Source organism: Phaethon lepturus, unplaced genomic scaffold, assembly GCF_000687285.1.
Source record: "Phaethon lepturus isolate BGI_N335 unplaced genomic scaffold, ASM68728v1 scaffold10696, whole genome shotgun sequence".
Classification (NCBI taxonomy): domain Eukaryota; kingdom Metazoa; phylum Chordata; class Aves; order Phaethontiformes; family Phaethontidae; genus Phaethon; species Phaethon lepturus.
The window spans coordinates 192-26,726 of NW_010545558.1; the positions used below are offsets into that span (position 1 = coordinate 192).

At 36.6% G+C, this 26,535-nt stretch overlaps 1 protein-coding gene across 1 annotated transcript in view; it reads left to right on the top strand.

Annotated features, from left to right (window-relative positions):
* The first annotated feature begins 231 nt into the window (after positions 1–231).
* ESF1 (ESF1, nucleolar pre-rRNA processing protein, homolog (S. cerevisiae)) overlaps positions 232–26,535 on the top strand; it is a 32,074-nt gene continuing 5,770 nt past the window's right edge. The window contains exons 1-10 of the mRNA XM_010288999.1: positions 232–919; positions 1,661–2,013; positions 2,822–2,935; positions 3,692–3,792; positions 5,375–5,527; positions 6,987–7,101; positions 8,081–8,219; positions 15,346–15,507; positions 23,499–23,620; positions 25,114–25,204. Coding sequence (XP_010287301.1) covers positions 232–919; positions 1,661–2,013; positions 2,822–2,935; positions 3,692–3,792; positions 5,375–5,527; positions 6,987–7,101; positions 8,081–8,219; positions 15,346–15,507; positions 23,499–23,620; positions 25,114–25,204 — 2,038 coding nt within the window. The remainder of the gene's footprint in view (positions 920–1,660; positions 2,014–2,821; positions 2,936–3,691; positions 3,793–5,374; positions 5,528–6,986; positions 7,102–8,080; positions 8,220–15,345; positions 15,508–23,498; positions 23,621–25,113; positions 25,205–26,535) is intronic.

The following is a 26,535-nucleotide window of genomic DNA, read 5'->3' on the forward strand; positions in this document are numbered from 1 at the left end:
GCAGCGTATCCATTATCTGGGGAAACTGAGATTTGTGGACAAGTCTGCGGTAGTTACAGGATTATTTGTGACTCATTTAAATCACCATATGTGCTTTTGGCAAGAACTTTTTAGGTATAGGTCAGAAATCTAACTTTGCTTAATTCTTTAATTTTTTTCAATTACGTATTTAAATACGCTTGTCAAGTCTTTTTAATTAGAAGGCAGTTTGTTCTTTTTTTCATATTGTAGATGTCCAAGTCTTCAACAGCATCAAAAATGTCATCTCAAGAGGAATTACTGAGCGATGGGCGGTTTAGCTGCATTACTAGGGATCCCAGATTTTGGGAGATGCCAGAAAAAGAACGTAAAGTCAAGATTGACAAACGATTCCGAGCTATGTTTCATGACAAGAAGTTTAAGCTGAAATATACAGTGGATAAAAGAGGTCGCCCTGTTAACTATACTTCTACAGAGAACCTCAGGAAGTTTTATGCCTTGTCAGAATCTGACTCTGATCTTTCAGAAAATGAGAGTAAAGAATATACTGAAAAGAAAAAAAATAAAAAAAAAGCTAAACCTAAAGGAGAAGCAGATTCTGCAAAGCTACTTGCTGATGGTCTCCCTAGGGAGGAGAGCAAAAGAAACAAACAAGAGGTGGACCAAACATGTGAAGTGATGACAAAACTAGACGGCCTTAAAAATGAAGGACAAAAAATATTCCATTTGGAAGAGGACTCTAAGAAGACTGCGACAGAAATTGATCGCTCTCAGGGAAACAAGGGCATTTTACACAAAGGGGAAAACAAAGAGAGAGGTGCATCAGGAGGAAGATCAATTTCATTTCAAAACCAGCAAAAGTCGTCACAGCCAAGGGGTACTAAATCAGTTAAAGCTCCCAGGAGGGACAGTTCCCTAGGAGGAAAAATAAAAGAATCAGGTTAGTTCAAATAATATAGCGAAATTCTAGTTGTTTACTTGGATGTTGTTGCTTTTGTTTTAGCCAGGGTAAATCTTTCTTTTGCAAGACCAGTCATAAAATAGCTGACTGACTCGGATTCAGTGTTGCTGAGGAATCAGAGTTGGTCAGCTCTTTACAGAACCAGTGCTGATTCCTCAGTAAGATTGTGAACATCCATGTCTTTTTAACTGCTGGAGCTGAAATTGTTGCTTACTTAGAAAAGTAAAACATCTAGTAGTGTATACACTGCTGTATTTATCAAACTGAATAGCAGATATAGCAGATACCATGAATGCTTCTGCGCTTGTTGACTGAAAATGTAAGGATGGCAGCAGCATCAAGCCGTTAATGTAAGAGGGCATTAGGGAGAACAGGTGGCTTAAATAAAAACTTTCGTCATATTGCTTGTGCATGCATATCGTACATTATTGAAATCTAATTTCTACCTGTTGATTCTATACATGTGCAGCGAATGACAAGGTAACATTTTCTCAATTTGAGGTTGATCATACAATTGTGGGCCTAAAGAGCAACAGATTAGACAAGTTGAAGAGCAAGTTGAAGTTGTATGCACTTCGCTGATATAATTTGTTCCTGCGTTGTTATATATTTCAGGGGTTCTCTGAATCTGTATGAAGAAAACTTGAGGGTTTTTTTCTCTTTGTACAGTCTCGTATATAATTACAACATAAAAATAGATATCTAATGTTTATCTTTCAGTGACTGTATGTACAGACACCTGTGATCAACGTGACATCAGGAAAAGCCAATTAGAGGAAGAAATTTCTGCAAGCGAAGATTTTGAGTGTGCAGAATCGGAAGAAGAGAAGGCAGAAGATGATGGAGAAACGAGCGAGGAACAGGAGCCAGATGATGATGGGGAAACAGGTGAAGACAACAGTGATTCAGAAGATGATGAAGAAAGTGACAGTGGGCCTGATCTAGCTAGAGGCATAGGGAACATTGAAACGAGCTCAGAGGATGATGAGGATTTAAATGAAGTATTTCCAAAGGAGCCAGAGATAGAGCATTCATGGCGTGAGCTAGATAAAGACGCCCCTCGTGGAGATGAGGTAATGATACTTCTGCTTGTGGAAAAGTTGCTACATGACAAACTCAGAAATGTACACTGTTACGAGTTCGTTACAGACCTTCATCTATGAAACAGTTTGTGAAGGTATTTTTCATAAAGGTTTTTCAGCCTTTTAGTTACAGAATGCAAGTTATAATGAAATTGGTTGAGAATGAGAGACTTGCAGTTCTCACTGGTCTCTCCCTTTCTCTCTAAGCAGAGGCTGTAGATAGATAAGCTAGCTGTAAGTGAAAGATCAAACAGAATTGAGCTTTTTAGAAATTCTAGAATTGAGGAATTTCTGCTTTTGTTCACTACCAGTATTTTTTAGCTTTTTTAAATTTAGTGTTTCAACTTGCACTTTAAAAAACGAAGCAATCATTAGACAGTGAAGTAGGACTTCAAAACTGAACAGAATTAGCGTATAAGAAATGGCAGTACTCTAGTGCTTGTTGCAATCTTGTGATACTAGTTGCTATTGTGACTTAACTATATGGCAATAACAAAATCCTAAGTGCCAGTGTTGTAACTGCAGTCCTAGATCTGTGGTGCAGTCCATTCTGCGGGGCTTTGCTATTTATGACTTTTTTTATCTGCTCTGGTGACTGCTGCTTTTGCCCTTTGCTAGTTTAAGTGATACAAAGTCTTGAGGAAAATGCTGCTTTTATTTTTCAGCAGAGTTTGTTGGTGATTTTGGGTTTTACCAAGGATAGTTGCTAGAAAATTGTGTATTCCATGGGGAATACACAAGTCAGGAATTAAATCTATGAACTTTATGTCCTTTTTTCTTTTTTTTCCTCTCTGTTTAGATTACAAGTAGATTGGCAGTTTGTAATATGGATTGGGATAGGTTGAAGGCTAAGGATTTGCTTGCTCTCTTTAATTCTTTCACGCCCAAAGGAGGAACGGTATTTTCTGTTAAGGTAAGACCTGATTTCTAAAAGGAGTAGACCCCAAACCCCAACCTACAAAATAAGAAGAAATTAAGAGATTTCTCTAGAAGAACCAAAAGAGAGATTCACGTGACAAAAGCGAAACTGCGTTGCAGTTTCACTTGCTGTGTTGGAAATGCTTTTCAGCAATGGGCATGTATGTGGTGGAGTTCGATCCCAAAGCTGGCATCTAACTTCTTACTTCTCATTTTTATGAGGTTGGCTCTAAGTTGTAGTAGGGAGAGAATACATTTTCTTGGCTAGTTTAATTTTCAGTGGTCTTTATGGTAGATAACCCAACCTTAAACCTGGCTATTTCTAAATGCTTTCCAACCCCTTTTATCATTGCACAACGCTTCTTGTTTTTCACACTTCTGAGTTAATTAACAAACTGGTTAAATTCCTATCAGTTAAGTTATATTTTTCCATTTTTCGTGTCTGCCTCCAGTTTTCTGAGAAATATTAGTCAAATACCCCTTTCTGAAAAGCACCAAAGTGAAATGAACCGTCAGGGTTCTTTTTGTTCTTCATCTCTCCCAAAATATTCTCGTTCCTTACAAGCAGTTTGTTTATTCCACTGTCTTTTCTGTAAATTAAGATTAAGAGGGTATTAATGTTTATGGCACTGATCCCCTTATTGATTTTACAAAGATAAAGTCTAAAAGGCTTGGTGAGTTATTTTTTCTTAGTTGGTGTACATTATGCCGCTACCATTAAAAATTTACTTTTATGTTGTTGTATTTGTAGATTTATCCTTCGGAATTTGGAAAAGAGAGACTGAAAGAGGAAGAACAAAAAGGACCTGTGGAACTATTTGATATTCCAGAGAATACCACAGAGAATGACGGGTATTAACTTTCTCTTCAGATGAGAAATATAATATGTCTAATACTTTTCAGTGAAAATCCTGGTCAACTCTTGTTTCCAAAATTTCATATGTCGACGTCTCCTGTGGACACCTTAATTTTATAGCTTTTTCAAGGGATATTTTACAACTGAATGGCTCATTGTCAATGCATTGAATAAATGCATTATAATGAAGCTTGAGACAATTTGCTTGTTGATAATTGCGTTCAAAATTTTTATTATGTAGCTCATTGGAATCATAAATGGAACCAATGTGTGGAGAGCTTAACATAGCATTTCTCCTCTATGAATTGCTGTTTATGCAGTAAACTCCCTTTGTTGCCTACTGTCAACATTTTTATCTGCGTAACCAACAGGGACCATAACGTAGGCCAAGAATTCCCAGATAGAGTTTTCTTGAATGCCACCACCAGCAGCCCTGGCTTACTAGGCTGAGCTCCTTAGGCCTACCATTGTCCAGGCATCTTCAAGCATGTCTCTCTCTCTCTTTTTTTTTACCTTCTTTTTTTTTTTTTCCTTCTTTCCCCACCCCCCTTTTGTTCTGCTTGAAAGTCTTGTCTGTATGGAACTTGAGAGGTTTTGCTTTTATTTTTTTCCAGAATTTCCAGATGTTTGGCAGCCTGGCTGGGCCCACTTTTGTGTAATACATCTCACTGGACTGCCCTACATTTGGAAAATCTGGATGCTTCTAAAATAAGTGCAGCTCCCTTTGAAGAAAGTCTCTAATGCATCAGGGAATTGTATGTTGAACTTGCAGTGCGTGCTGAAATCAGCTTCACTGTGTGCATCAAGGTGCATCCTGAAGTGTTGGATTTACTACTCAGTGGGCTCTAGAAATTCTGGAATACAACAAACAGAAATGCAGATATCAGCGAGAGCTCAGTGATATCTGTGTATGTACCCTTTAAATTCACGAGACAGGACCTCAGCCCTGTGATCTCTCTCCTGCATCCTTCCACCAATTCATCCACTTCTCAATCTCTTTTCTTCTTTTCTTTTTCTCTTGTTGTCATCTTCTATGACACCACCACTGCCTGCACTACCCAAGTTAGGATCCCAATGCCTTTCCTCATGCCTACGGCTTCCTTACTCATCACTCCTACACTGCCTTTCTCTAGCGTGAGGATCTGTCCCTAGAGTATCCCAGTTTCTCCTGCATTCTTAACATGTACCCTGACTTACATATGAACATCCTTTTCATCAACCTTGTTAAGAGCCAGGATAGTTGCAAACAACTTGATAGGAACTATTAAATGCTATTTTCTGTGGCCTGCAGAGATGCTACTCTATGCCCTGCACAGAGACTAACCTTACAATGCCTGTGGGAAGCAGTGTCAGCTACAGAAACTGTATGCTTAATAAAACTGTGTGAATTAGTCTTTCTACTTGAGTAAAATGGAAGACATACTGGTGGAACTTCATGCTGTTTAACATCTAATCTTATTATAAGATTAGGAGAATGTTTGAATGGTACACATTTTTAATGAGTTGAATTAAAATATTTTGCCAGTGAAAAGCTGTTAAAGCCAGCTCACTTGATGGTGGTGTTTTCTACTTTTGCAGGCTTTATAGGGAAAAACTGCGGGAATATCAATTTAAGCGACTGAAATACTTCTATGCAGTTGTAGAATGTGATTCTCCTGAAACTGCCAATAAAATTTATGAGGAGTGCGATGGACTGGAATTTGAAAGTAGCTGTTCTTTCATAGACCTGAGGTAACTCCAGTGATGGCTTTATTATATGTTGGGTCAGGGAGGGGAGGGAGAATTAAAGCCAATTTACAATAATTTGGAGTGAACTATATTGTCTTTATTCTGTAGCCAAAATGAGACAGGAGATTTATTTAAATAAATTGGGCATCCAGTGAGTTGTTATGTTTCCCTGTGATTCTTTTTTTCTTCTTTCTGAGTGGTTTTACTGGATTATGAAAAGTTTGAGAGGATCTCTGCATAGAGAAGTTGTTCTCAGAAATGTCTGGTAAAATGTTCTTGTTGGGTCTTCAACCTTTTGGTACAATTAAAGGAAGTGGTAGGATTTAGAAAACAAAACAACATAGTGCTGCTCTTCCCATCTCCCCCCGGGGGTCCAGAAGTGGCTCTTTTGCAGGATTGCTTACCACAGGGCAAGAATATTGCTGCCGTTGTCATGAAACTGCAATAGATTACGATGCTAGCCCTATGAATGAGCTGGAAGCTCTAATATTTCAAAAGTCACGTTTGGGAAAGAAAGAATTTTCAATTATAATTGTGCTTTATTGTTAGTATTTCTTTTTGTTAGAAAAAAGCCTTCTAGGCTGAGCAGAAGAGAAGTTACTAAATCGTCATAAATTTTGACAGAAGCTGGCTTTGTCTGCTGGGGCTTGTGTTATGGGCACTCTTGGAAGTCAGTGAAAGATAAGTTCTTTGATCTGAATTATTTTCCAGGGGAGCTTAATGCATTTGCTTTGAACCATTCTGGAGAAGATGATCTCTGCCAAATGAACATGCAACTTTTCACGCTTTTAAATGTAGAAAGATAACGTTTTACAACAGTTGTTTAAAATTCTCCAATGCTTTTTCTGATTTTTTGCTTTGTTATATTTTAAGGTTGAATAGTATTAATCATATTATATTTGCAATGTTTAAAAAAAAAAAAAGTCCAAGTTTTTTCTCATGTAGTGCACAAAGGGGTTTTTAAATCTATCTTACTGTGTTACACATGACTTCAGTCTGTTAAACATTTTTCCCCTTCTAATTGTAATGTTAAAGATGGTACCAGGCTTTCCTAAATTGTTTTGAATTTTTTTATTTATCTGTTTCCAAATTCGATTTTATTCACTCTTTCTTCTGAATTTTTAACACTAAACTTTCCAAAAAGATGATTCTTAAACAAACAAAACACCCAAAAAAACATTCCTGATCCTGCCAATACCAGACTGAAATTTGTTTAGTTTACTTCCCCAACAAGGTGGTTTTATACATTGAAAACCTGTTGAATAGCTGTGCAGAAGCCAGGCAGTTAATCTTTCATGTGTGGAGTACTTCTCCATTTCTTTTCTGTCCTTTTCAGGCTTATCAACTTCTTCTGTTAGCAAATTCTTCTGTGCTGATGTACCATACTCATGAAAAGCTGAGAGTGTTTATATGATGATTTTGCAGTGTATTTGAATAACAACATGTTTTATTTGCCTTTAAGATTTATTCCAGACAACGTTACATTTGATGATAAGCCAAAAGATGTAGCCTCAGAAGTGAACATAGCTGTATATAAGCCAAAGTACTTCACATCTGCTGCTATGGGAACATCAAAGGTATCTTTACAATGTTTTTGTAATGTTTTTCTAATTTGTTTAGTTTTATTATCAGCTTATAAATTATATAAGTAGTGGGGAAAAGATTCCTGATTATCTTCACTATTTCAAAATAAAGACATCAAATGTATTAAAAGATGTAAGCACGTTACAGAGCCACAAGTTGCAACTCCATAAATCAGCTCAAGTTTTGGATTTTAAAAGAGATTTGGCTTCTCTGTTACAAATTAAATACTACATTTTGACCTCATTACCTCTATTACGAGTTGCACATGGAATTACTTTGTTGTTCACCGTTAAATCTTCTAATTTGCCTAAAATGGGTATTTGTGTGTAGCTCAACAAGAGTCTTTTTGGTGGTAGTGCCAGGCTTAAACAGTTGCTTCCCCTCCTTGTAGTTATTCATTCCTTCCCTGTCTTATGTGACAGCCAGAACTTTCATCTGGCCATGAAGTGAACCGGATTGCAGAAGTGATTAGTTAAGAAATAAGTAATTTCTGCTGGATCATTTTTCAGTCAGATCTGTTTCATCTTCCAGTTGAGGGTGCAGTTGTGCAAACACTTTCATTGTCCCCATTGCAATCCATGCGTGATTCCAGGAACGAGTTCCTGCTGGAAGAGGAAAGGGGAGGAGTTGATGGCTGCTTCAACACCTCTGTTTGCTGCCATAAAAGAAATTGGGCTTACAGAGATTTCATGTTGTGTGACCTGCTGTTACAGAACACCTCATTGCATAAGGGCACTTCATTCTTTCAAGTAGTAAAACTTCTTGAAACTCATTGTAGAAAAAATTCCAAAAGGTTGTAATTAAATTTATTTTAGTGAATGGTTATTGCAGTTGATTGTTGTAGAGAACATCAGTACCAGGTTTGCATTGCTTCTTAAATGGAAGGTATCAAATAATTTTCCCTAAAATGGCAGAGTGACAATTTTTAATTTCAGTCTTTCAGCTTCTGCAAATGGCATTCTTATTTTTAAGGTAGATATCACATGGGATGAGACAGATCATGAACGAGTAATGTCTCTTAGCAGAACTTTTAAAAAAGAGGAACTTCTTGACATGGATTTTCAAGCTTATTTGGCTTCATCTAGTGAAGAAGAGGAAGAACAGCAGCAAGGTACTTAAGTTAATAAACGTTGTCCACAAGTCATTAGCTGCGGTCTTTCGAACACTAGTTATTTAGATATGTGAATTCCATATTTTTAGAAAATGCTTTGAATGTCGTCTTTTACAGGGACAATGTTATGCTCATTGTGTAAAAGCTCTGGTCAGGTTCTACTAGGAAATAACCTACATTTCCTCCAGAGCTACGCAGCTCCAGAAGTGGCATATACTTATTTCTTGCGTGTGTCACCTAAAGGTGGAGGGAAGTTAGTGGTGAGCACGTTGGTATTTTTTGTTTGCTCTTTTCAATTAGGAAGTAAATGGACTGATGACAGAACATTGACAGATTGACACATGCCAAAAATTTTTTTGAAAAGATTCTTCAGTTCAGGATGTTAACATGCAAGAGTTCTTGAAATTTACTGGAACTTGACATTCCTTTTTTCTTTCTTTCTTTTTTTGTTCGTTTGAGTTAAATATACTTTTCCAGTGTTCTTTATACATGATAAGAAAACACGTGCAAGTTTTTAAAATGGTATCTCTAAAGCCACAGTGCAGATTCATTATGCAAACGTGATTCTGATTCTCCAAAAATGTAATTTTACTAGTACGACCCCTAGAAAGGGAATCATATTTCTATGTAGAAAGAATTACTACATTCTTTTTGAAGACAAAGTATGTTAGCTGAATTTGGAGTTACAGCTTCCTTAGAAGATTTGTTAGTGAGTTTTTGACTTAAGTATTATCACCTTAGTTTTAAAACAGCTTTCTGATTTGTATTTCTGTACTGCAAAATCTTTTCACGTGGTGTAATTAATGTTTGATTAAGCAAAGTATAAGGATTACAATCCGAGCGATTTCAAATAGCAAGATTATAGGTGATCTAAATCATGACATATTTTCTTTATTGTTGATATGATAAATCTGTTAAAGAAAAGTTGCTTTTTGTCATACATTTCAATGATTTATGTAGAGAATGCGGTAGCTATTCTGTTTACTCAGTGCTGAATGAAGATCTGCTGCCTTTCTGTGAAGTCTGAGTAACGCTGATCAAAAATTACCAAATGGTAGGTGCTTAGGAGTTATGCTAATGATTGAGCCCCTGAATAGCTGCTTTCTGAATAGGAGATTGCACCTCTGAGTATAAAATAATTTTCTCCCCCCACCCTCTTTTTTCCCCTCCTACCCCTCTCTTTTTTTCAGGGTACCTTAAAGTTTCTTTGTCAAGTTTGGCAATACCTACTTTAATCTCTTAATTTCTGAGATAAAATTATTTTCAATAGAAATGGAGGTACTTCCTTTTCAGAGGAGAAGTCCTAGTTTGAAATGTGAAATGCTCAATGACTAAATGAATGAGGTACAATGCTCACTGCAGAAATGTACTTAGAGGTTAATTCAAGTTTTTTGTCCTCTTTATGGTCCTCTATACACATCCTAAAGTCTCTTCAGGGCAAGGAGATACTGAAGAAACTGCCCTAAGGCTGTGCTTGTTGGGATGGCCTAGACAGGACATTGAGTGCAGTCCAGACCTTAGAAGGTCTTGAGGGAGATGTAGACTCTACAGAGCTTCTTCATTCCAGCTGCAGCTCTTCTTGGGTAACCAGGGGAGTGTGAGAGGCAGGGGAGAAAAGCTGCACTATGGGCCTTCTGGTACCCTTAAGCTATAGGGGAAGGGTAGCAGCAGAACATATTTAGGGAACTTTTGAGTGTAGTAGTAACATTTTTCAAATGCTTTTTGATTCATCTGACTTCTTAAGAATATAAAGAGAATGTCAGCTAACTTTGTAAGGTACATAAATCTGTGTATGGTGGACCAACATGTAAATTCCTTAATTACCTTGCTTGTTTTCACTCTAAAATTCAATCTGCTTTTAATTAATATATATAGCCTAAATTACAAGGCAAAGAAAATGTCATTAAGCCTTAGTCGGGTCTCTCAAACAGATGTTAAAATTGATTTATACCGCATTTAAGCGTGTTGTTGCAATCAGAGATGAGTTTGGAGCGTGCAAAAGAGCATTACAGATTTTTCTGGTTATAGAGTTGGGAAATCTTCTGGCAGCAAACTCAGCTTGGCAATATCTTGGCAGGGTTCATGTCCATTTGTTTCTCATCTTACATAAAAACTGCACCTCTGTGAGCTTTATTTTCTCTAGTAATGCTTAGTAAAGTATCTAAATGGGACCAGTAGATGCAGGGGAAAGCATTTCCATCTTCTTACTATCTACAAGACTGCTGCTATGTTGAAGATTAGCATCTGTAATAGGGTGGTGATGAAATTGAACATCTAGAAGTGAGCAACAGTGGAGAAATTTTAAAAAGTAAACTTCTGTTGCTGGGAAGGAAGAGAAATTGACCTTAGGTAATCTTACCACACTAATAAATTTTAAACCTGGAAATGTCTACATTCTAATGAAGTTTTGAAAAATTAGTTATTAATAGAGGAATTATGTTGTCATGTCTTCAACATGTTCCTGACCTTTTATCCATTCAGTTATGTGATACAAAATAGGATTCCATCTGACAGGATTCCATCCAGCAGAATGCTGTGGAATGGAACACAATGGGAAATGCACAAATGGGAGAAATCAATGTCAGCTGTTTGAATGGAAATGTAGGAGTGTGATAAGAAGGAAAAAATGTTCTGGACTTTTACTCATATTTTTTTTAACTTATTAAAATGTTTTATTTATAAACAGGTTTTTGTTGGCCTGATCTAATTGTTTTTTTAATGGAATTTTTCAAGTTAAAAATATGTCATGGATGTTAGTATTACTGTTATACAACAGTTTTGTAGAGTCAAGTATTTCAGTGACCTGGTATGTTGTGGTTCATAGCACAAAGTATCTCCTTTACATTGCTTCTGAATTTTCTGTAACTTGGATGCCTTTGTTCCAGTTAGGAAGCATTTGTGGTGTGCATCAAATCCAGCCCAAAATTGCTATTTCGACCATGAGCACCAATGACTTGGTGTGTGGCATTTTAAATGATGCTTCAAATCAGCATTATGGTTTTTATGCCCAAGCTTTTGTTCTATTTTATCTTTGCAAGAACAACATCTTTTCTGCATTTCTGCTTTACACAGCCACACGGAATACCTGAATAGTCTATTATGACACAATACTTTTATCAGTGTATTTTTAATTAGCTGTTCCTGATGGTATAATCATGGAGTCATAGAATATCCTGAGTTGGAAAGGATCCAGAAGGATCATCAAGTCCAGGTCCTGACTGCACACAGGGCAACCTAAAAGTTAAATGATACGTCTAAGAGTTGTCCAAACACTTCTTAAAAACTGACAGGCTTGTGGGGAACTCTGTGTTAGAGCCTTGCTCTCCACAGTAGGAGTTTGAGCAGGAAGCACAGTCTCTTGTGGTATTGGGCTTCCAATACAAGACTCTACAAAGACGGTAGATCTTTTGGTTTTTGCTGCTGCACCAGTGCTGGAGCTGCACAAGTGTAGAAGAAAAAAATGTAGTTGTTGGGAAGGAGGAGTTGCTGGGTGGAACTTTACTTTTTTTTTTTTAATAATTCTGCTAATATTAGTTTTAGTGATTAATGTTAAATAAAATCAGACCATTTATTAAATCTTTTTACAATTTTGAAATCTCTTTGGCACAATAACTTTGACTATCCATTTTATCACATGACAGTACAGTCCTCCTTGCTCTATTAAACATGAAATATATGTGTTTATATTTGCTTGAACTATTACGGAAGGCTAAGAAGTGGAAGGTGACAGAAGTAGAACATGCAATTATTTAATATTGTCCCTGAATCCAATGGTTGCTTATAAAATGCATTGAATAGGATATTATTTGGGCTACCTTTTGTCTCTTATTCATGTATAGCTGCTTTGGACACTCAGGCATGACTGCTGCTTCAAAAGTAACAGGGATCTGACATTTTAGAATATTTCTGTTGAGTTAATTTTGGCATATTGCTAAAATATTTCCGAAGGAAACAAGCTAGCAAGAGGAGCTAGCAGTTTATGATATAGCCAAGCCTGGGTGGAATTTCACAGGACAGAATAGAAATACTGCAACACAGTTATTTTCTTTCTATGAAGCATCACTAGCTTGATATAACTGATGCAGTTGTTGGATACTTTTGCAAAGTATGTTTGCAGGAGCTTTTGTGTCGGGTTTGTTTTTTAATAAATTAAAAGAAGGTGCTTGGAAGGCCAGCAACAAAGGTGTCTCAGCTTTCCTTCTAAAAAGTTTGTACAAGCTGTTGGAGGTGTCCAGTAACTTAGAACTGAAGAACGCATCTGTGTGTGCTTTTGCAGGCCAGTGTATCCCTACTCAGGAATGACTAGACAGGAGCCAGTTCTGACTGCAAGCGTGTTAATCTTGGTTTACATCTGGCTGGCTCAAAAGCGTGGTTCTAGGAATGCCCAGTCGCCTGTTGTACGCAGCCAGGTGCTTAAAGGCTGCAGTAGCTAAGAGTGACCTGGCTTGCAAAATGAGTTTTAAAAGCTGCATCCAGTATGCACCACTCAAGTGGTTAGACTACCCTGATCTGGAAAAAATACAAAAACTAAAAAAAAACCAGAATGTAATTTATTGTTATCTGTTCACATTCTCTTCTTCCAGTATCTTTCTTCTCCCTGAAAAATATTTTACAAAAAGATGTCTACTGTGATATGCTTTGAATAACTTATTTTGGTTACCTTGAATTCTAAATTTTTCCTTTTTTATTACCATTGGGATGAACCAATGGGATTTGTACAGCTTCCTGTTCAGAGTGTGCTGAGAATGTGGGAAAGTGGGGCTAAAACTCAAAGTTTTTCTTTGCTCATCACTGTTTTCTGCCTCAAGACTGAGGTCAACGCATTTAATTTTTCATATCATGCTGTAGTACAGTGCAATAACCTCTACCTCAGACTTGCTTCTTGAATGTGTGGGAGTGTAGAGCTTGTTATTATTTATTCTACAGGTCTACATGCAATGTAGGGGGTTTTTTGTGTCTCTCTGAATTTGAGTAACTACCCTGGATAGAATTGAGACATTTAGTGTATTTTTATGGTATGGCCATTAGCATCCAGGTCAGTAGCTGAATTTTCTGGGATGCCATTACATCATGAGGGGGAATTTTATCATTCCATCTTCAAAAGAAACTCAGCTTCACAGAAGACCTCTTGTCAAACATCGTGTCTGTTACAATTTTTCTACTCTCTTTAGTTTGTAAGGCTGAGTTAAAAAAAAAAATAAAAGGAATCATCTACTCAGCCGTTGCAAGATAATATTCTTAAACGAAGAATACTATCTCTTCAAAACACTCTGATTACAAGAATGTGATCTCAACTAACACAGCTGCCAATCAGCAATTTAATATATTGAGGCTCTGCATTTTATATTTATATTTTTTGATGAGTTACAGCATTTTAAACAAACAAACCCTACAAACTAGTGTATTGGAATGTTTCTGACCTGCCTCAGGACTCAGTTTTTTTCTTCTTGGTTCTTTTAGCACTTCTGTTACTACTCTCCTTTTTAAAAAAAATGAAGAATATACTTGTATTTTGTACTCTAAATTTCATCTGCTTTTGCATTTTCTTACTTCACAGGTTAAGCTTTTTTTCTCTTAATTGTATTTGTCTTGCAGTGCAGCTGTTAACGCACAAGAACTTTTTGTTCGTCTGTTTTGTTCAAAAAGTCTTTGAACAAGCTATTGGCAGAAAGCATTACTGCCTTAATATCCATCAGAAAGTGGTTCCTCATGTTGTGCAATACAGCGTGATACTTGAAAGCTAGCGACAAGGTTATTTGAACTCTGAGCAAACTTTGAGAACATATTCCGCTCATTTTCCTTTCTTGCTGCTGTTGTCAAGTGTTCTTTATTTGCTTACAGAATGAAATAGCTCTTAAGGGTTTTTTGAAGGCAGTGTTGAACATTTGACAACGAAATGCATGTTTTATCTCAATGAGAAAGTATGACAATATGCATTGCCACTTAAGTGTATCCTAGCAAAATTAGCAAAACTGTAGTTGTAGTCATTATCAAAATTAGCAAAACCATAGTTTTAGTCATTAGCAATTAGCAAAACCAGAGTTAATCATAAATACAAATCGGTAGCTCCTTACTTATGCAGTTTCAAGGGAACCTTTCTTAGTATAAGGATTTCTTCAGTTCCCATCCAGTATAGCTTCACATTTCACATGACACCGGGAAGAAGAAGCAACAAAATGGCTAATTTTTCTTCTCAGTCTTCAAAGCCGTTCGCTTTCTGCATGAGCAGATGCTTTACGCTTAGGAGTTCCTGGCTACCCATGAGGAAAGTGGAAAAGCAGCTGCTGTTAACTGAACAGTAAAGTCTTCTGTTCCCAGCCAACCATCCATTCTTGCCGTGATGGGATGTGGAAGAGAACAACAGTGTCACGCCTAAGTTTTAGCCAAAGACCAGGGGTCATGCAACTTGCAACTGCAGTCTGCCTTTCCAGACACCAGTTACGCTGCCCATGCAACTCGGTACTGCAGGAAGCACAGCTTTACTGCTAAACCAGAGAAAAAGAAAAAAGGAGCCTGCCTCAAACCTAGTTTCCTACAGTTCAAGAAGCTGCAGCATCTTTAAAGCTTTAAAAGGCTGTTCTTTCTGAAACATTTGTTTAAAAGCTTATTGTAAGACACACAATTGTAATTGTGTTTTTCTAAAGAAAAAAAAAAAGGAAGAAAAAAACCCCTCTTTCCATTTTGCTTCATTTGTTAATTCAGGGAATGACTGAAGATTAAGGCGTTGAATAATTATCTCTTAGAGAATCTTGCAAGGTTTATTTGTTAAAATGTAGCACTCTATTTTCAAAATGCTTTACACAACTATTTTTTGAGATTTAGGTACTACTCTGCTGTAAGGGACTCTGAAACTAATAATTTTAAAATGCAGTAAAGGATGCTGTGTCCGATCGGTCATTTCCTTTGCTGCTGGATGAATTTTCTTTTTGTCTTTTCAGATACTATTTTTATTTCATCTAAGTAAGGGAATACTGAAACTGGTTATTCTTTGGGGGAATAATAGATGAAAATATTTTAGATTGGTTTTTAGAAATGATGTACGTGTCTTAGGTGTGTTTCCTAAACATTAATTTCAGTTGACCACTTTCTTAAGGCTGTCTGTGATAGTCTTACTCTCTCTTTCTAGGTGGTGATGTAGCTCATGAAACGGAAGATGACAAACCCAGGAAAAGCCAAAAAGATGATGAAGAGCAAATTGCCAAGTACAGAGAACTTTTGCAAAGTATCCAAGAAAAAGAGAAAAAACAGGAGGAAAAGGATATAGGAATGGAGATTAAATGGGTTCCAGGTAAACTTTATTTTTTTCTTTTACTAAATTGGAGGATATGCAGTATTGGCCTGCTAATAGGGATATAGTCTAAGGGGTTGGATTTATAGTAGGAGAAACTCATCTATTTTTTACATAAATTGAAATTCAGATGGATTGCTATGAGAAGAAATAATATGGCTGTAAGCTTCTCTTTGTAGGCTATTGTTTTGCCAGGAGTGGGTTTTTTGGGGGGCTTGCTTTTTCATTCATTTACAGATTTTTCTTGAATAGAATTCATGTGTTTGCCATAAAGTCATAAAACATACCTACGCTTTTTAAAATGAAAACCGGTATGATTTGGAAACATAGCATAAAATTAGAGGAGAATGGTTTGATAATCTTGCTTGCATAATGCTGAAGATTTGGAGGAACAGAGAAGGAAGAAGTCTGACCTCCCAGTGAGACTTCTCTGTGGGAAGGAAAGCTTCCAGGAAGAAAAGTTGGGGGATATTTGGTTGTTATTTAGTGACATCCAGGTTTTGACCTGGAAATTAAAAAAAGATCAGTTCATCATATAGCTTCGGAGCAGAACTCATCCTGAGATCTGAAAACCAATGCCTAGGTTTTTTTCCTTTATGACGAAAAGGCATTCAGACTGATTTTTATGTTTTTGTTTATGGGTGTGTGCTTTCCCTGAGATGTAATAAGCCAGTTCAACAACTCGCAACATCCAAAAAGGGAAAGGTTTTCACCGTGGCCTCTCCTTGATCCTGGCCCATAGCTCATTCTGACTGCCTGTATGAGCCCTGGCACTTGTTAGATCTCTTTGCAAGCTTAGTTTTGTTTGCTAAAATGACAGAACTACTCTGGAAAAGGCGAAAAAATCTGGATCTTTTCCAGTGTTGGGGAATGCTCAGAGGGTTGTATGATGCAGTCCAAATACTAGGGAAGTGTGGCATTACCTCTTCGGGAGCAGCAAGGTGCTGTATTGGCTCAGTAAGTACAGGACTGCAAGCTGTGTGAGGGCACGGCCTGATCTGTTATAAATACCGAGAACAGAGACATACGGGAATACAGCCGCTTCACCACCGATGTGTTAATTCCAGCTAGGAATGCATATCTAATTACCCGATTTTCACTGACATTATTCAGAATTCATTCAGGTGACTTCTGTTGAATATAAATGCTCACCTCTAAAAACCTGTTCTGGTCAGTACTGAGTCAGTGAAATTGGTTGAACTGAATGGAATTGTGTTAGTCCTAGGTTTTTTATGAGATCTGTATTTGAATGTATACGCTGGCATTAAAAAAAGTTATGCTTATAAAATTCCAGTCATTTCTGGCATGAATTCTCCCAAAACTTTGTAGAGAAAGCACGTATCATGTCGAGATAGGACATGTGCTTGCTAACGCAGCTGTATCGTCATGTTTTACTTCATCTGTCCACAGTGTGTCAGTATTTGCATTCTTGATGTTGCTCACTTAGTAGCTTTAATTCATTGTGTCACTGAGCATTGAAGGCTAATGGATTTTGATACATAGGTAACTATTACAAGATTTCTACACAGATTTATTGTTGTCACCTTTCAGACTGAAGGTGGAAAGCACAGTCGAAACAATTTCTGCTAGGAATGTGTTCTGTATTTATATAGGCCAGGCATTGTACAAACAGTTAGAAAAGCTACCATTTTTTGTATTGGTTTGGAAAACACAATTGGGGTTTTTTTTGTTTCTTATACAGTCTGTCCTCAGCGCAATCTTGCAAATTGTATGAATGAAGTTCTGTAAATTAAAAAAGTCTAAGCAACCTCATGTGTTGACATAGTTAGGAATCTAGAGCAAACCATTCATTGGAAGAGATGAAAAACTGTTTTAAGAGAGTCTGAAGGAAACTCTCTTTAGTCTCTCTTGCACAGGGAGAGCAAGAAGTTTTCTGAAGGGCTCTTCCTCTTAAAACTGGCTTGCATGTTACAAGCAAATTACATTAACATTTGAGACCTGTAATAGAGATGGAATCCAGTTCCCAAATACACAGGCTCCCTGTTTCTTTGCAACTGATCTTGACTTTAGAAAATTGGATTTGTTCTGTCTTACATCTGGTCCAACACCTTCCTTACCGCACCTTCTTGCGGGGCTCCTAGGACTTTTGCGATATCCTCATTTCTTCTGGGGGGGGGTGGGGAAGAAAAGCCCAACAAAAACAAAACACTCCTTTCCTGATAAATATGACTGACTTTGTCTAGAGTCAGTTGGATGTCTGTGTGCTGGGTCAGATTTGTTTATGTAATGGTGCATATGTGCATGTGTGCACAATGTAGTTTACATGGTTATTTTACAGTATTTTATGTCAGTTTAGCAGCTATGATTTTGCAGTATATGTTAGTGTTTCCTCAGTTCTTACCCTGAAAAAGTTAGAGTAATATCAAAGAGCAGACGTTCTGGAAATCATGGAAATGTTCACTTGCCTTTGCTAGTTAGACTATTCACCTCCACGAGGTCAATCAACACTGCTGTCAGCCCCTGGAATACGGTTTTGTCCAGAACAAAAGTCCTAAAAGGGAAGACAACTGTCGTGTCTTTGCTTTTGAGTCTAGTGTATGGGAACACTTCACCTGCTACTGATCTCAGGCAGCATTTGGAGAGGAGGTCCTGCACACCTGAAAAGAAGATTTTTACTTTTTAATTTTTTAATTTTTTTTCTTGATGCTGGAGTGTAGTCAGCACACACTGAATAGTAGTTTATAGCTCTGGCAATATATGCACAGTTGAGGCTATGCTTTCTTGTGAGAGAGAAGTACATTAGTTACTATGTTGGGTTTTTTTCTTGAACAAATGTGCTTGTTTAAATTCCAAAACAACTTAATTATGTTCAGTTGGAACATTCTGGAAATTCAAAAATAGTTTTTGTTATAATCTCTTAAGACTCCTTAATTTTTTCAGAACTAGTTTATGTCTGTTGAAATATTTTTATTATCAAGCTCTGCCTTAATCTGCTTGACTTATTGCAAAATCTTTTTCCAGCCCAAATGTTTAATTTACAGAGTTATAACAGTTAAATCTAGGAAGCTTTTCAGTTGAAAGTCAGAGATTTGAATTAATTTAAAAATTTTAGTTTTGGCACAAATATTTACACATGGTTGTAGAAAGCATACTTTGTGAATGATTCAGTTATTCTTGAATCATAATAGTTTTAAATAAACCACAGTGCCAGCAAAAATAAATTAGATGTAGTTCCAGCTCTCTTTGGTCGGTTTCTTTTAGACACAAAATCAGTGTTATATTTAAGCATCCATCTGTTTTCTTAATCATATCTGATGTGAGCAACAATTACTATGCATCCTTATCCAGCTCCCAAAGCTCCCTTTAGAAGGTGAAGAGGGAAAAGACCACAACTGTGTTTCGTGATGATATACAGCCCATTTTTTCATACAGGGGTTTTTTTTTTATTTAATTGGACTTGAAAATTCTTCCTTTGGGAAGAATGAGATGTAAATATTTAGCTAGGCTTAAAGGAAACTTTAAAAATTGTTTTCATCAGAAGTAGAATAGCAGGCAATCATGTCTCTGTAGAAGTGCATAGCGAACCCCAACTCCATGTTGTTACAGATTATAGGGAGCACAAAAATGCTCATATGGAATATATATCTCAATCTGTGTCAATGCTTAGCGTGTCCTCTGACTGAAGCAATCTTAGCTCTCGCAGCACGGAGCAGCGCATGCTCAGCTGCGCGTGGGCTCAGCACTGTAGACCTTCACACTTGACAGCTGCTACGCGTGGTGCGTTTTTTTTTCAGGCCGTTACACTATGTTAGGAAAACTGTTTTGACTTAAGATGTCTTATCTTTGGGGGTGAGTAATTCTAATGTTATCAGAATATTTCTGTCTGCCGTTCCTTTTAGCTACCTGCAACAAGGTGTTTCTTTTTTCTGGTAAGACATTACCTGCAAGATGAACTTGCTCATTTAGATTTCCTGAGAACGGAGAAGTATCTTCTTAGCTTCTAATAATGGTGACAGTTGCATGCTGTTAAACTTTGAAAAGTTTTCAAAACTGTTTAGAGAAGTAAAAATTCTGTCCTGCCCACCGTCCCTCACTCTCCCACCAGAGTGAGAAGCAATATATTTAGGTTTGTTGTAGTATTTATCACACTTTTAATTGTGTAGTTCAGGTATGATTTAGTTGTATGCCAATATAGATGACATTTTTTCCCCCTCTTTTCCTGGTGCTTATTTGTGAAGATTAAGTAAGACTAGTGTGATACATTTATTCTAAAAAAAACCCTACATAGATAAGGGTATAAATTAGCCTTTTCTATGGCCAGTTAATAATTCTACCTAAAGTAGACAATTCCTTTCCCCTTCTGCAATCAAAAGTCTTTTGACCACTTAAATACACTCTTATTCTCGGGAAGTGGTCTGGACAGTAGTTTCTAAGCCATTCTAATCTGTGGAGAAACTCTAATGCCTTTCATGATACTGCCAAATACCACAAGAAAGGGCTGTATTTTCCTCAAGTCCTTCTGTGCCAGATGGATCAAATGATTCCATTTTCCAGGCAAATAAATCAGAAATCTTGTAATCTCCTTTGAGATTTTGGGTCTCTCTCTTTCTGGAGATGTGACATATATTTTTTTTAATCCAGTATTTACTGTCTTCAGAGACAATCTGCAAGGTCATTACCTGACCAGTAATTTTTTCCACAAAAGTACTGCAAAATAATATCCAAAGTATAATAGTGCTTCAATTTCTGAGAATCTGCTGACTCTCTTTCATGGACTTTGGAGATGAAAAGGTGTACAGTTGGAAATAACTAATAATTTGATCTTACTGTATGACAGGGTGGCTTAGTGGCACTTTTTTAGTGAACCTATATGATATCCTTCCTTTATTATGGCTCTGCATTTGTTTGCTGGTTTAGTACCCAATTTTAGTGGCGGTAATGGTTTGCCACTTACTGTTAATTCTGGCTTCTTTCCAGGATAGTAGAAGGATGCTTTATCCATTTGGGGTTTTTTGGGGTTTTGTTTTTTTTTTTTTTTGGCTCTGCTCTTTTCTTCCTATAAGGCATGGTTTAATATGATACTAGATCTTGTCCACACTTCATGTTTCAGACATATAACCAGCTTTCCAGCCTTTGAATTATTTTTGGATTGTAGACAAATGCAAGAACAGGAATTGGTGTTTGCAGTTTTTCAGAAAAATGTTCTGACTGCTTTTCTAAGGGCAGGAAGAACTGTCCATGAAGGCTGCCCATTTTTTCCATTATGAACTCTGTTTTCAGTTCCTCGTTACTGAGGAGAGCTGGAAGGAATGATGAGGAGTGGGGACTGGCCAAATGAGAAACCTGGGAGTTGGGAGAAAGAATGGGATCTAGCCTAGGACATCTGGAGAGGTCCAAGTATGATTTCTGAGCAATAAAATTGGTACGAAGGGCGGGAGAGTAGGATTTGGTTAGGTGAGAGCTGGACTGGGATGGTGAGAAAGGGATGCTGAAGAGGGACAATTAGAACGTAGAATTGAGGAAGAGACAGCAAATATCAGACTTCAAGGGGGAAGCAGAAACATGATTCCTACACGCTTCCAAGATTTATCAGTCATGTCATAAAAGAGGATCTTAACTATAGGATACCCAACTTATTTGTTCCAGAAGTTTAAAAAAAAAAAAGAGAGAAAATGTGTAGTGAATGAAGCAAGGAGTCGCAGGTAGGAGAAAAATACTTTATTGCTCAGGCTGTTACCTCCTGCCAGGGAAGTGGATTGCCACTGAATTCTGCTCCACTGTGTTTCAAGGCAAGTCAGTTAATCTCTTTACATCATGAAGTTTTGTTTTTGCAAGTGCCTGTCTTGCGAAGAACCATATAAGCTGCATTTGACGTCAGTAGTTTTCCTCATAACGTGCAAGTGCTGTGTGATGTAAAGACTTTTGAAAAACCATTCCTAAGTGTGTCAAATTTTTCACCAAAAAATGAAGATTTGCTTTTAAATTCACTGCTTATTCTAGGTTTACATGTAGATGTAAAATGGGGATATTGCAGTTATTTAATGGGTTCTTTCTTAGGGTGATGTTCTTACACCATTGAATACTCTAATGATACACATTATAGGAAACTCTGTTCTGTTTCTAGAGGAGGGTTCAATTATGTTTGGTAATTTTGCTATACATTATTATGTTCAGTAACTTAGCTATATGTTGAACAGTAACACGAAATACTGAGTAGCTACATGTTCATGATACATAGATCAAACAGTTAAGATCCTCTGGAAAAGGAAAAATGTGATCATGTGATGAGAAACTATCAGAATGCATATTTACGAAAAGGCTAAATTAAAGATTAGGACATACTTGTGCATGCAACTTCATGTGCTAGGCATTGAAACAGTGGCAGTCTGTGCTAAATTAAGGAATTTAATGTAAACCTTATTAACATATCCAAACTTAACTGTCTGATCTTGTTACACGAGAGCTATTTAGAGCCAGATATGTTGCGCTTCCGAGTGTCCTAGAAAAATACACCCCATAGAAAACTGTCATCCTCTAAAGTAAAGAGGAAACTTCTTCCAGCAAAGCATTTAGCCACCTTTCTCAGCTGTTGACAGGTCAGGAACCATAAAACGCGAGGGCCTCTCTTACACCATACCCATAACAAAAGGATACTGAAGAAGTGGAGATCTGAGTTAATGGTCTAACAGTTAAGAGTTCCTCACTGAATCTGTAAGAGAATGGAGTTCTTCTTCGATCTTTCAGTTTACATAACTGTTAAGTACAAAAATTACTTCTGGTAACTTGGTGTGGTTTATTTCTCTTGCTGCCCTTTTTTTTTTTTTTTAATTGGTCTTGAATTATTACAATTTGAACTGGTAATCAGTGATAACAAAACATTCTTTAACGTACTTTTTTGTTTGTTTGTTTCTTTGAGAGACTGATATGTTTAAAGTAGTCTATGCCCTTAATTTCTGCTTCTTGTTAACAAATACTTTAAAAACAAAACAAAACAAAAACCCAAGCTATTTACCGTAAGCATTGAATCTGAATCTAGGTTTACTGTCATACTTGTGTACTGGTTTTCAATTTTAGGTAGTTTTCTGTTGTTAAAGCAGACTGGTACTAAGTAGCTTGGAAAGGCTAGATAACTTGAAAAGTAACTTTATAGTTTAACTTAATGCATTTCCTGTTATGTCATTAGTACATAATGCGAGAAACATTTTGGGGTTTTTATTTATGTTTTTCTGTGCTTTCTAGCTGTGGATTTATTTTTACTTTAAATTTATTCAAACTATAGCTTATTGTTCTCTTACAATGCTGGACGAAATACCTGGCCATCAGAGGTACTGCAGCATTGTCATAGTGTTATCAGAGAGGACAAGTTTCAGCAGTGGAGATGCTGTTTAGAGCAACTCTTACCGTGTGAGCGAGGCATACTGATACAGCAACCACCAGCTAGTAGCTGTAGAGCACCAGCTATAGAGCTGGTTCAAGCTGGCTGTGAGAAGACCCTGTATTCTGATAGTGATTTAACCTTTCACAATCGTTGTCAAGTCACTTCATCTTTTGTACTTTGTTTTGCCATGCACAAAAAACGGGAATGACTGAACTGTATTCAAAGTGGTTTTGTGAATCTTAACCAATGATAGTAAGGTACATTAAATATAAGGGCTCTGTATATGTCTGTTGTTGTTATTTTTATTGTGTTAACGCTCATACTGAAAAAGTGCCATTTGTAGACCGCACAGTCTAATGTCTGGAGAGGAAAACTATCTTGAGGAATAGCAAGAGTGTTGGGAATCGGGTATCGCATAAGCAAGTTCTTCTGACTCTTGTACAATTTATTACTGAAGAAATATTTTATTTAGAAAAACACATCCTGCAACCTGATCTTATTTTGAAGATGTTGTTTTAAGCAATATTTACATTGTTTTCACAGACTTGTTAAAAGAAAAACTAAATGATTCCTTTACAAATGAGAAAACAGTTGATTAAAAAAAAAAGCAGATTCATCTCATTTCTTTAACTCACTATTTTTTTTGTTCTAGGCCTCAAAGAAACTGCTGAAGAAATGGTCAAAAACAGGTTGGAAGGAAAGGATAACCTAACTCCATGGCAAAAATATCTAGAGAAGAAGAAAGAAAAAAGAATTCTTAAAAAAAAGAGAAAGGTAATGTTTGCATCGGGCATTTGGAGTGGAGTTGTTGTTTTTGTTTTTTTCTCTGGAGTTGCTGTTACTGTTGTTTTGGATAAACGGAATAAAAAAATTCTATCACTTCTCGTTCTATTTTAAGGCTCGAATGTGCAGTGGAAATGTTTGATTTCATGTGGAAAGACCAAGAATGCCTCATCTAATTTACAGAGCAAAAGAGTGTTCAGGGTACTACTGCTCATAAATAATATGCTTACACAGAATTTTGTTTATCAATTTGCATTTTTAAGATACGCAGATAGAGAAATTAGTCATAGTAGCAGTTTTTTAATTTATATTTTTGAAAAATGCATTAGGACGGGTCTTTTTGCTACAGTATGCATATCAGTTCAAAGTTATGATCATGGTAATTGTAGTTTTGGAAATTTTTGGCCTAAAGGAATAGAGACTTGTTTTCCAAAGCTGTAATGGCAAAGTATTAATAATTGTAGTTTTGGAAATTTTTGGCCTAAAATTTTGTTTTCCAAAGCTGTAATGGCAAAGTATTACTAGCCATGAAGAGCTATTCAAATTTCAAATTGCAAGAGCAAACTTGGTAAGTAGTGCCGTGTATGAATAACAAAATGGTCCTATAGTAATGTGAAATCTTTCCACACGCAGAAAGTAATTATGAAGTAACTGAATCCTGTGGCAGTAATGTGCAGAAATAGGCAGACAAATTAAGTGTTTGTGCATATGTTAGGGAAAAAAAAGCATGTGGCATACAAAACTTAGCTTCCCTAAATTCTTAAATTACTCTGAATATAATTCATGTTGCAGGATAAAGTTTTTAAGAGTAATCTCTACAACTTGAGTTATGCTGTGCATTCCAGTTAGTTTTAACTGGCATTTGATGAATAACTTCTTAAACCTTTAAGTACTTAATGAGTTAACTTCTTAAACCTTACAGAAGATGAGTGCTCTAAATAGCATAAGTAGCACTGTTAGGTGGTAGAGCAACTTTTGCTGGCATAATATTCTGTTCTGTCTGATAAATTAAGTCAAGTGTTAAAGTGTATGACACAGTACTTCCAGTAACAAACTTTGTTCTTTTAAATCCAGACTCAGTCTTTTTGAATTTCAGAGCACAAAATGAAGCTTATGGCTCAAGGTTTTCCCCAAGTAGAGTTTTTGTGGAACATAAAGTAAGGACATAGCAATGCTGTGATCCTGTAATTTGTTGGCATGGTTAGCTAATGCATCACAGTTTGTGGGTGCAATTAGTAAAGATCCTTAGAACATGTAAGTAGCCCTTCTTCAGATACACAAAAAGCTTTCAATCTGTGAAACAGGTTTTAAATCGTTGATTTGCTTTTACTAGCAATTTTTACTGTATACTAGTTTTATGATGTTCAGCATACAATATTTCCGTTTTCATGTTCATAGTTACTAACAGAAGGAATATCTAATTCCAGTGAAACTTTAGTAGTTGTTTACACATTGATTGAAACAATGTTTGTGCTTTGTTACAGGCTGCTGCTGAGAAAGAACTGAGTGAAGATGAACTCCCATCTGATGTTGATCTCAATGACCCATATTTTGCCGAAGAATTTGAGAAAACAGGTGGGTCAAGAGGGGTGACTTCTGGAATAAATCTTAAATAATGAGCTTTAGAAACAAAGTTGAGCTAGAGTAAATGCAGAGGTGTCGTTTGCCTAAATTTGCAGGTGCTGTTCTTGTAAAATGATGCATATTGCAGTATGTGGGAATGGTAGGGAACACCTAAGTTCCTAAGAACCTAAGTTCTCTTAGCTTACACCCGAGACCATTATTTAGCCAATTTCCAGGGATGACTGTTAGAAACAAGCTGACCATCTGCTTCCTTAAATGTTCCAGAGAAAAGAACTTCATTGCTTTCAAAGACCGTTTATACAGGAAGAGCTCGATATGTATGACTCCCTTTGAAATCTGGGTCAATTACATGAATGCCAAATGCTTTTGCATCATAAACAAAGTTGTCTTTCAAAAGAAATCAATTTTCTTTTCTCTTAGTCTGATACATGTTTTTTACTAGTGTACTCTGGCTGCCTAGAAACCCTAATAGTGAGATGTTACATTTTAGGAAATAACTTGTCCAGTTTAGGTTTTTAGGATACCATTTTTACAAGCTTTTTAGCCTGATGTTTAAAGTTAGCTTTTGCTGTGGTAACAGAAAATTAATTTTGAAAATGGTTTTGCTTGTTCAAATTTTAAGGTAGGGATAATCAATAAGTGTGCGTTCCCGTCTGTCTTTTGGGAGCCAAAACCTAAGTGTGTCTCATACTATTGCATATTAAAAGAAAGAAAAAATAAAGGAAAAGAAAAAAAAGAGGTAAGAAAATAAACAAACAAAAAGAAGATAGCAACAGATTTACAAATATTGCCAGTCTGTTGTTTTGATTGTTGTCGGTTTTTTTAGTATAACAGTGAAGATCCAAGTTCCATTTAAAAAGAGTAAATTAGTTTTAATTTGATACCTGCCAGCATAGGCTTCTGTTCTGATTGTTTGAAGTTTATGTGAGCAGAAAGTAAAAAACAATATAAACTAAACAAATAAAAAACAAAACCTGGATGACTTTGTGTCTTAATGTGCTTATGTAGATGTCTTAATAGCCTGAAGTACAGAACAGTAGGGTGAGTCCTATCCATGCTTTACAAAAAATACCACATTTAACATGTCATGCAATGTCATTTTCTGCCATGCTTTCCTGGTGAGCTGTGTAGAGGTTATAATTTCAGAACTCATTGTAAAGATGCCACTCCTTCCACAACATCTTTAATTTTCTTTAGTAGCAAGATTATGTAGGTACTCTCATACTAATGTTTGATGTTTCAACGTTTTATATGACATCTCTGAAAAAATGTTTTCTTCTGCGTTATGTAAGAAGTTCTTTGTGTCATGGTGGGGTTCAGCA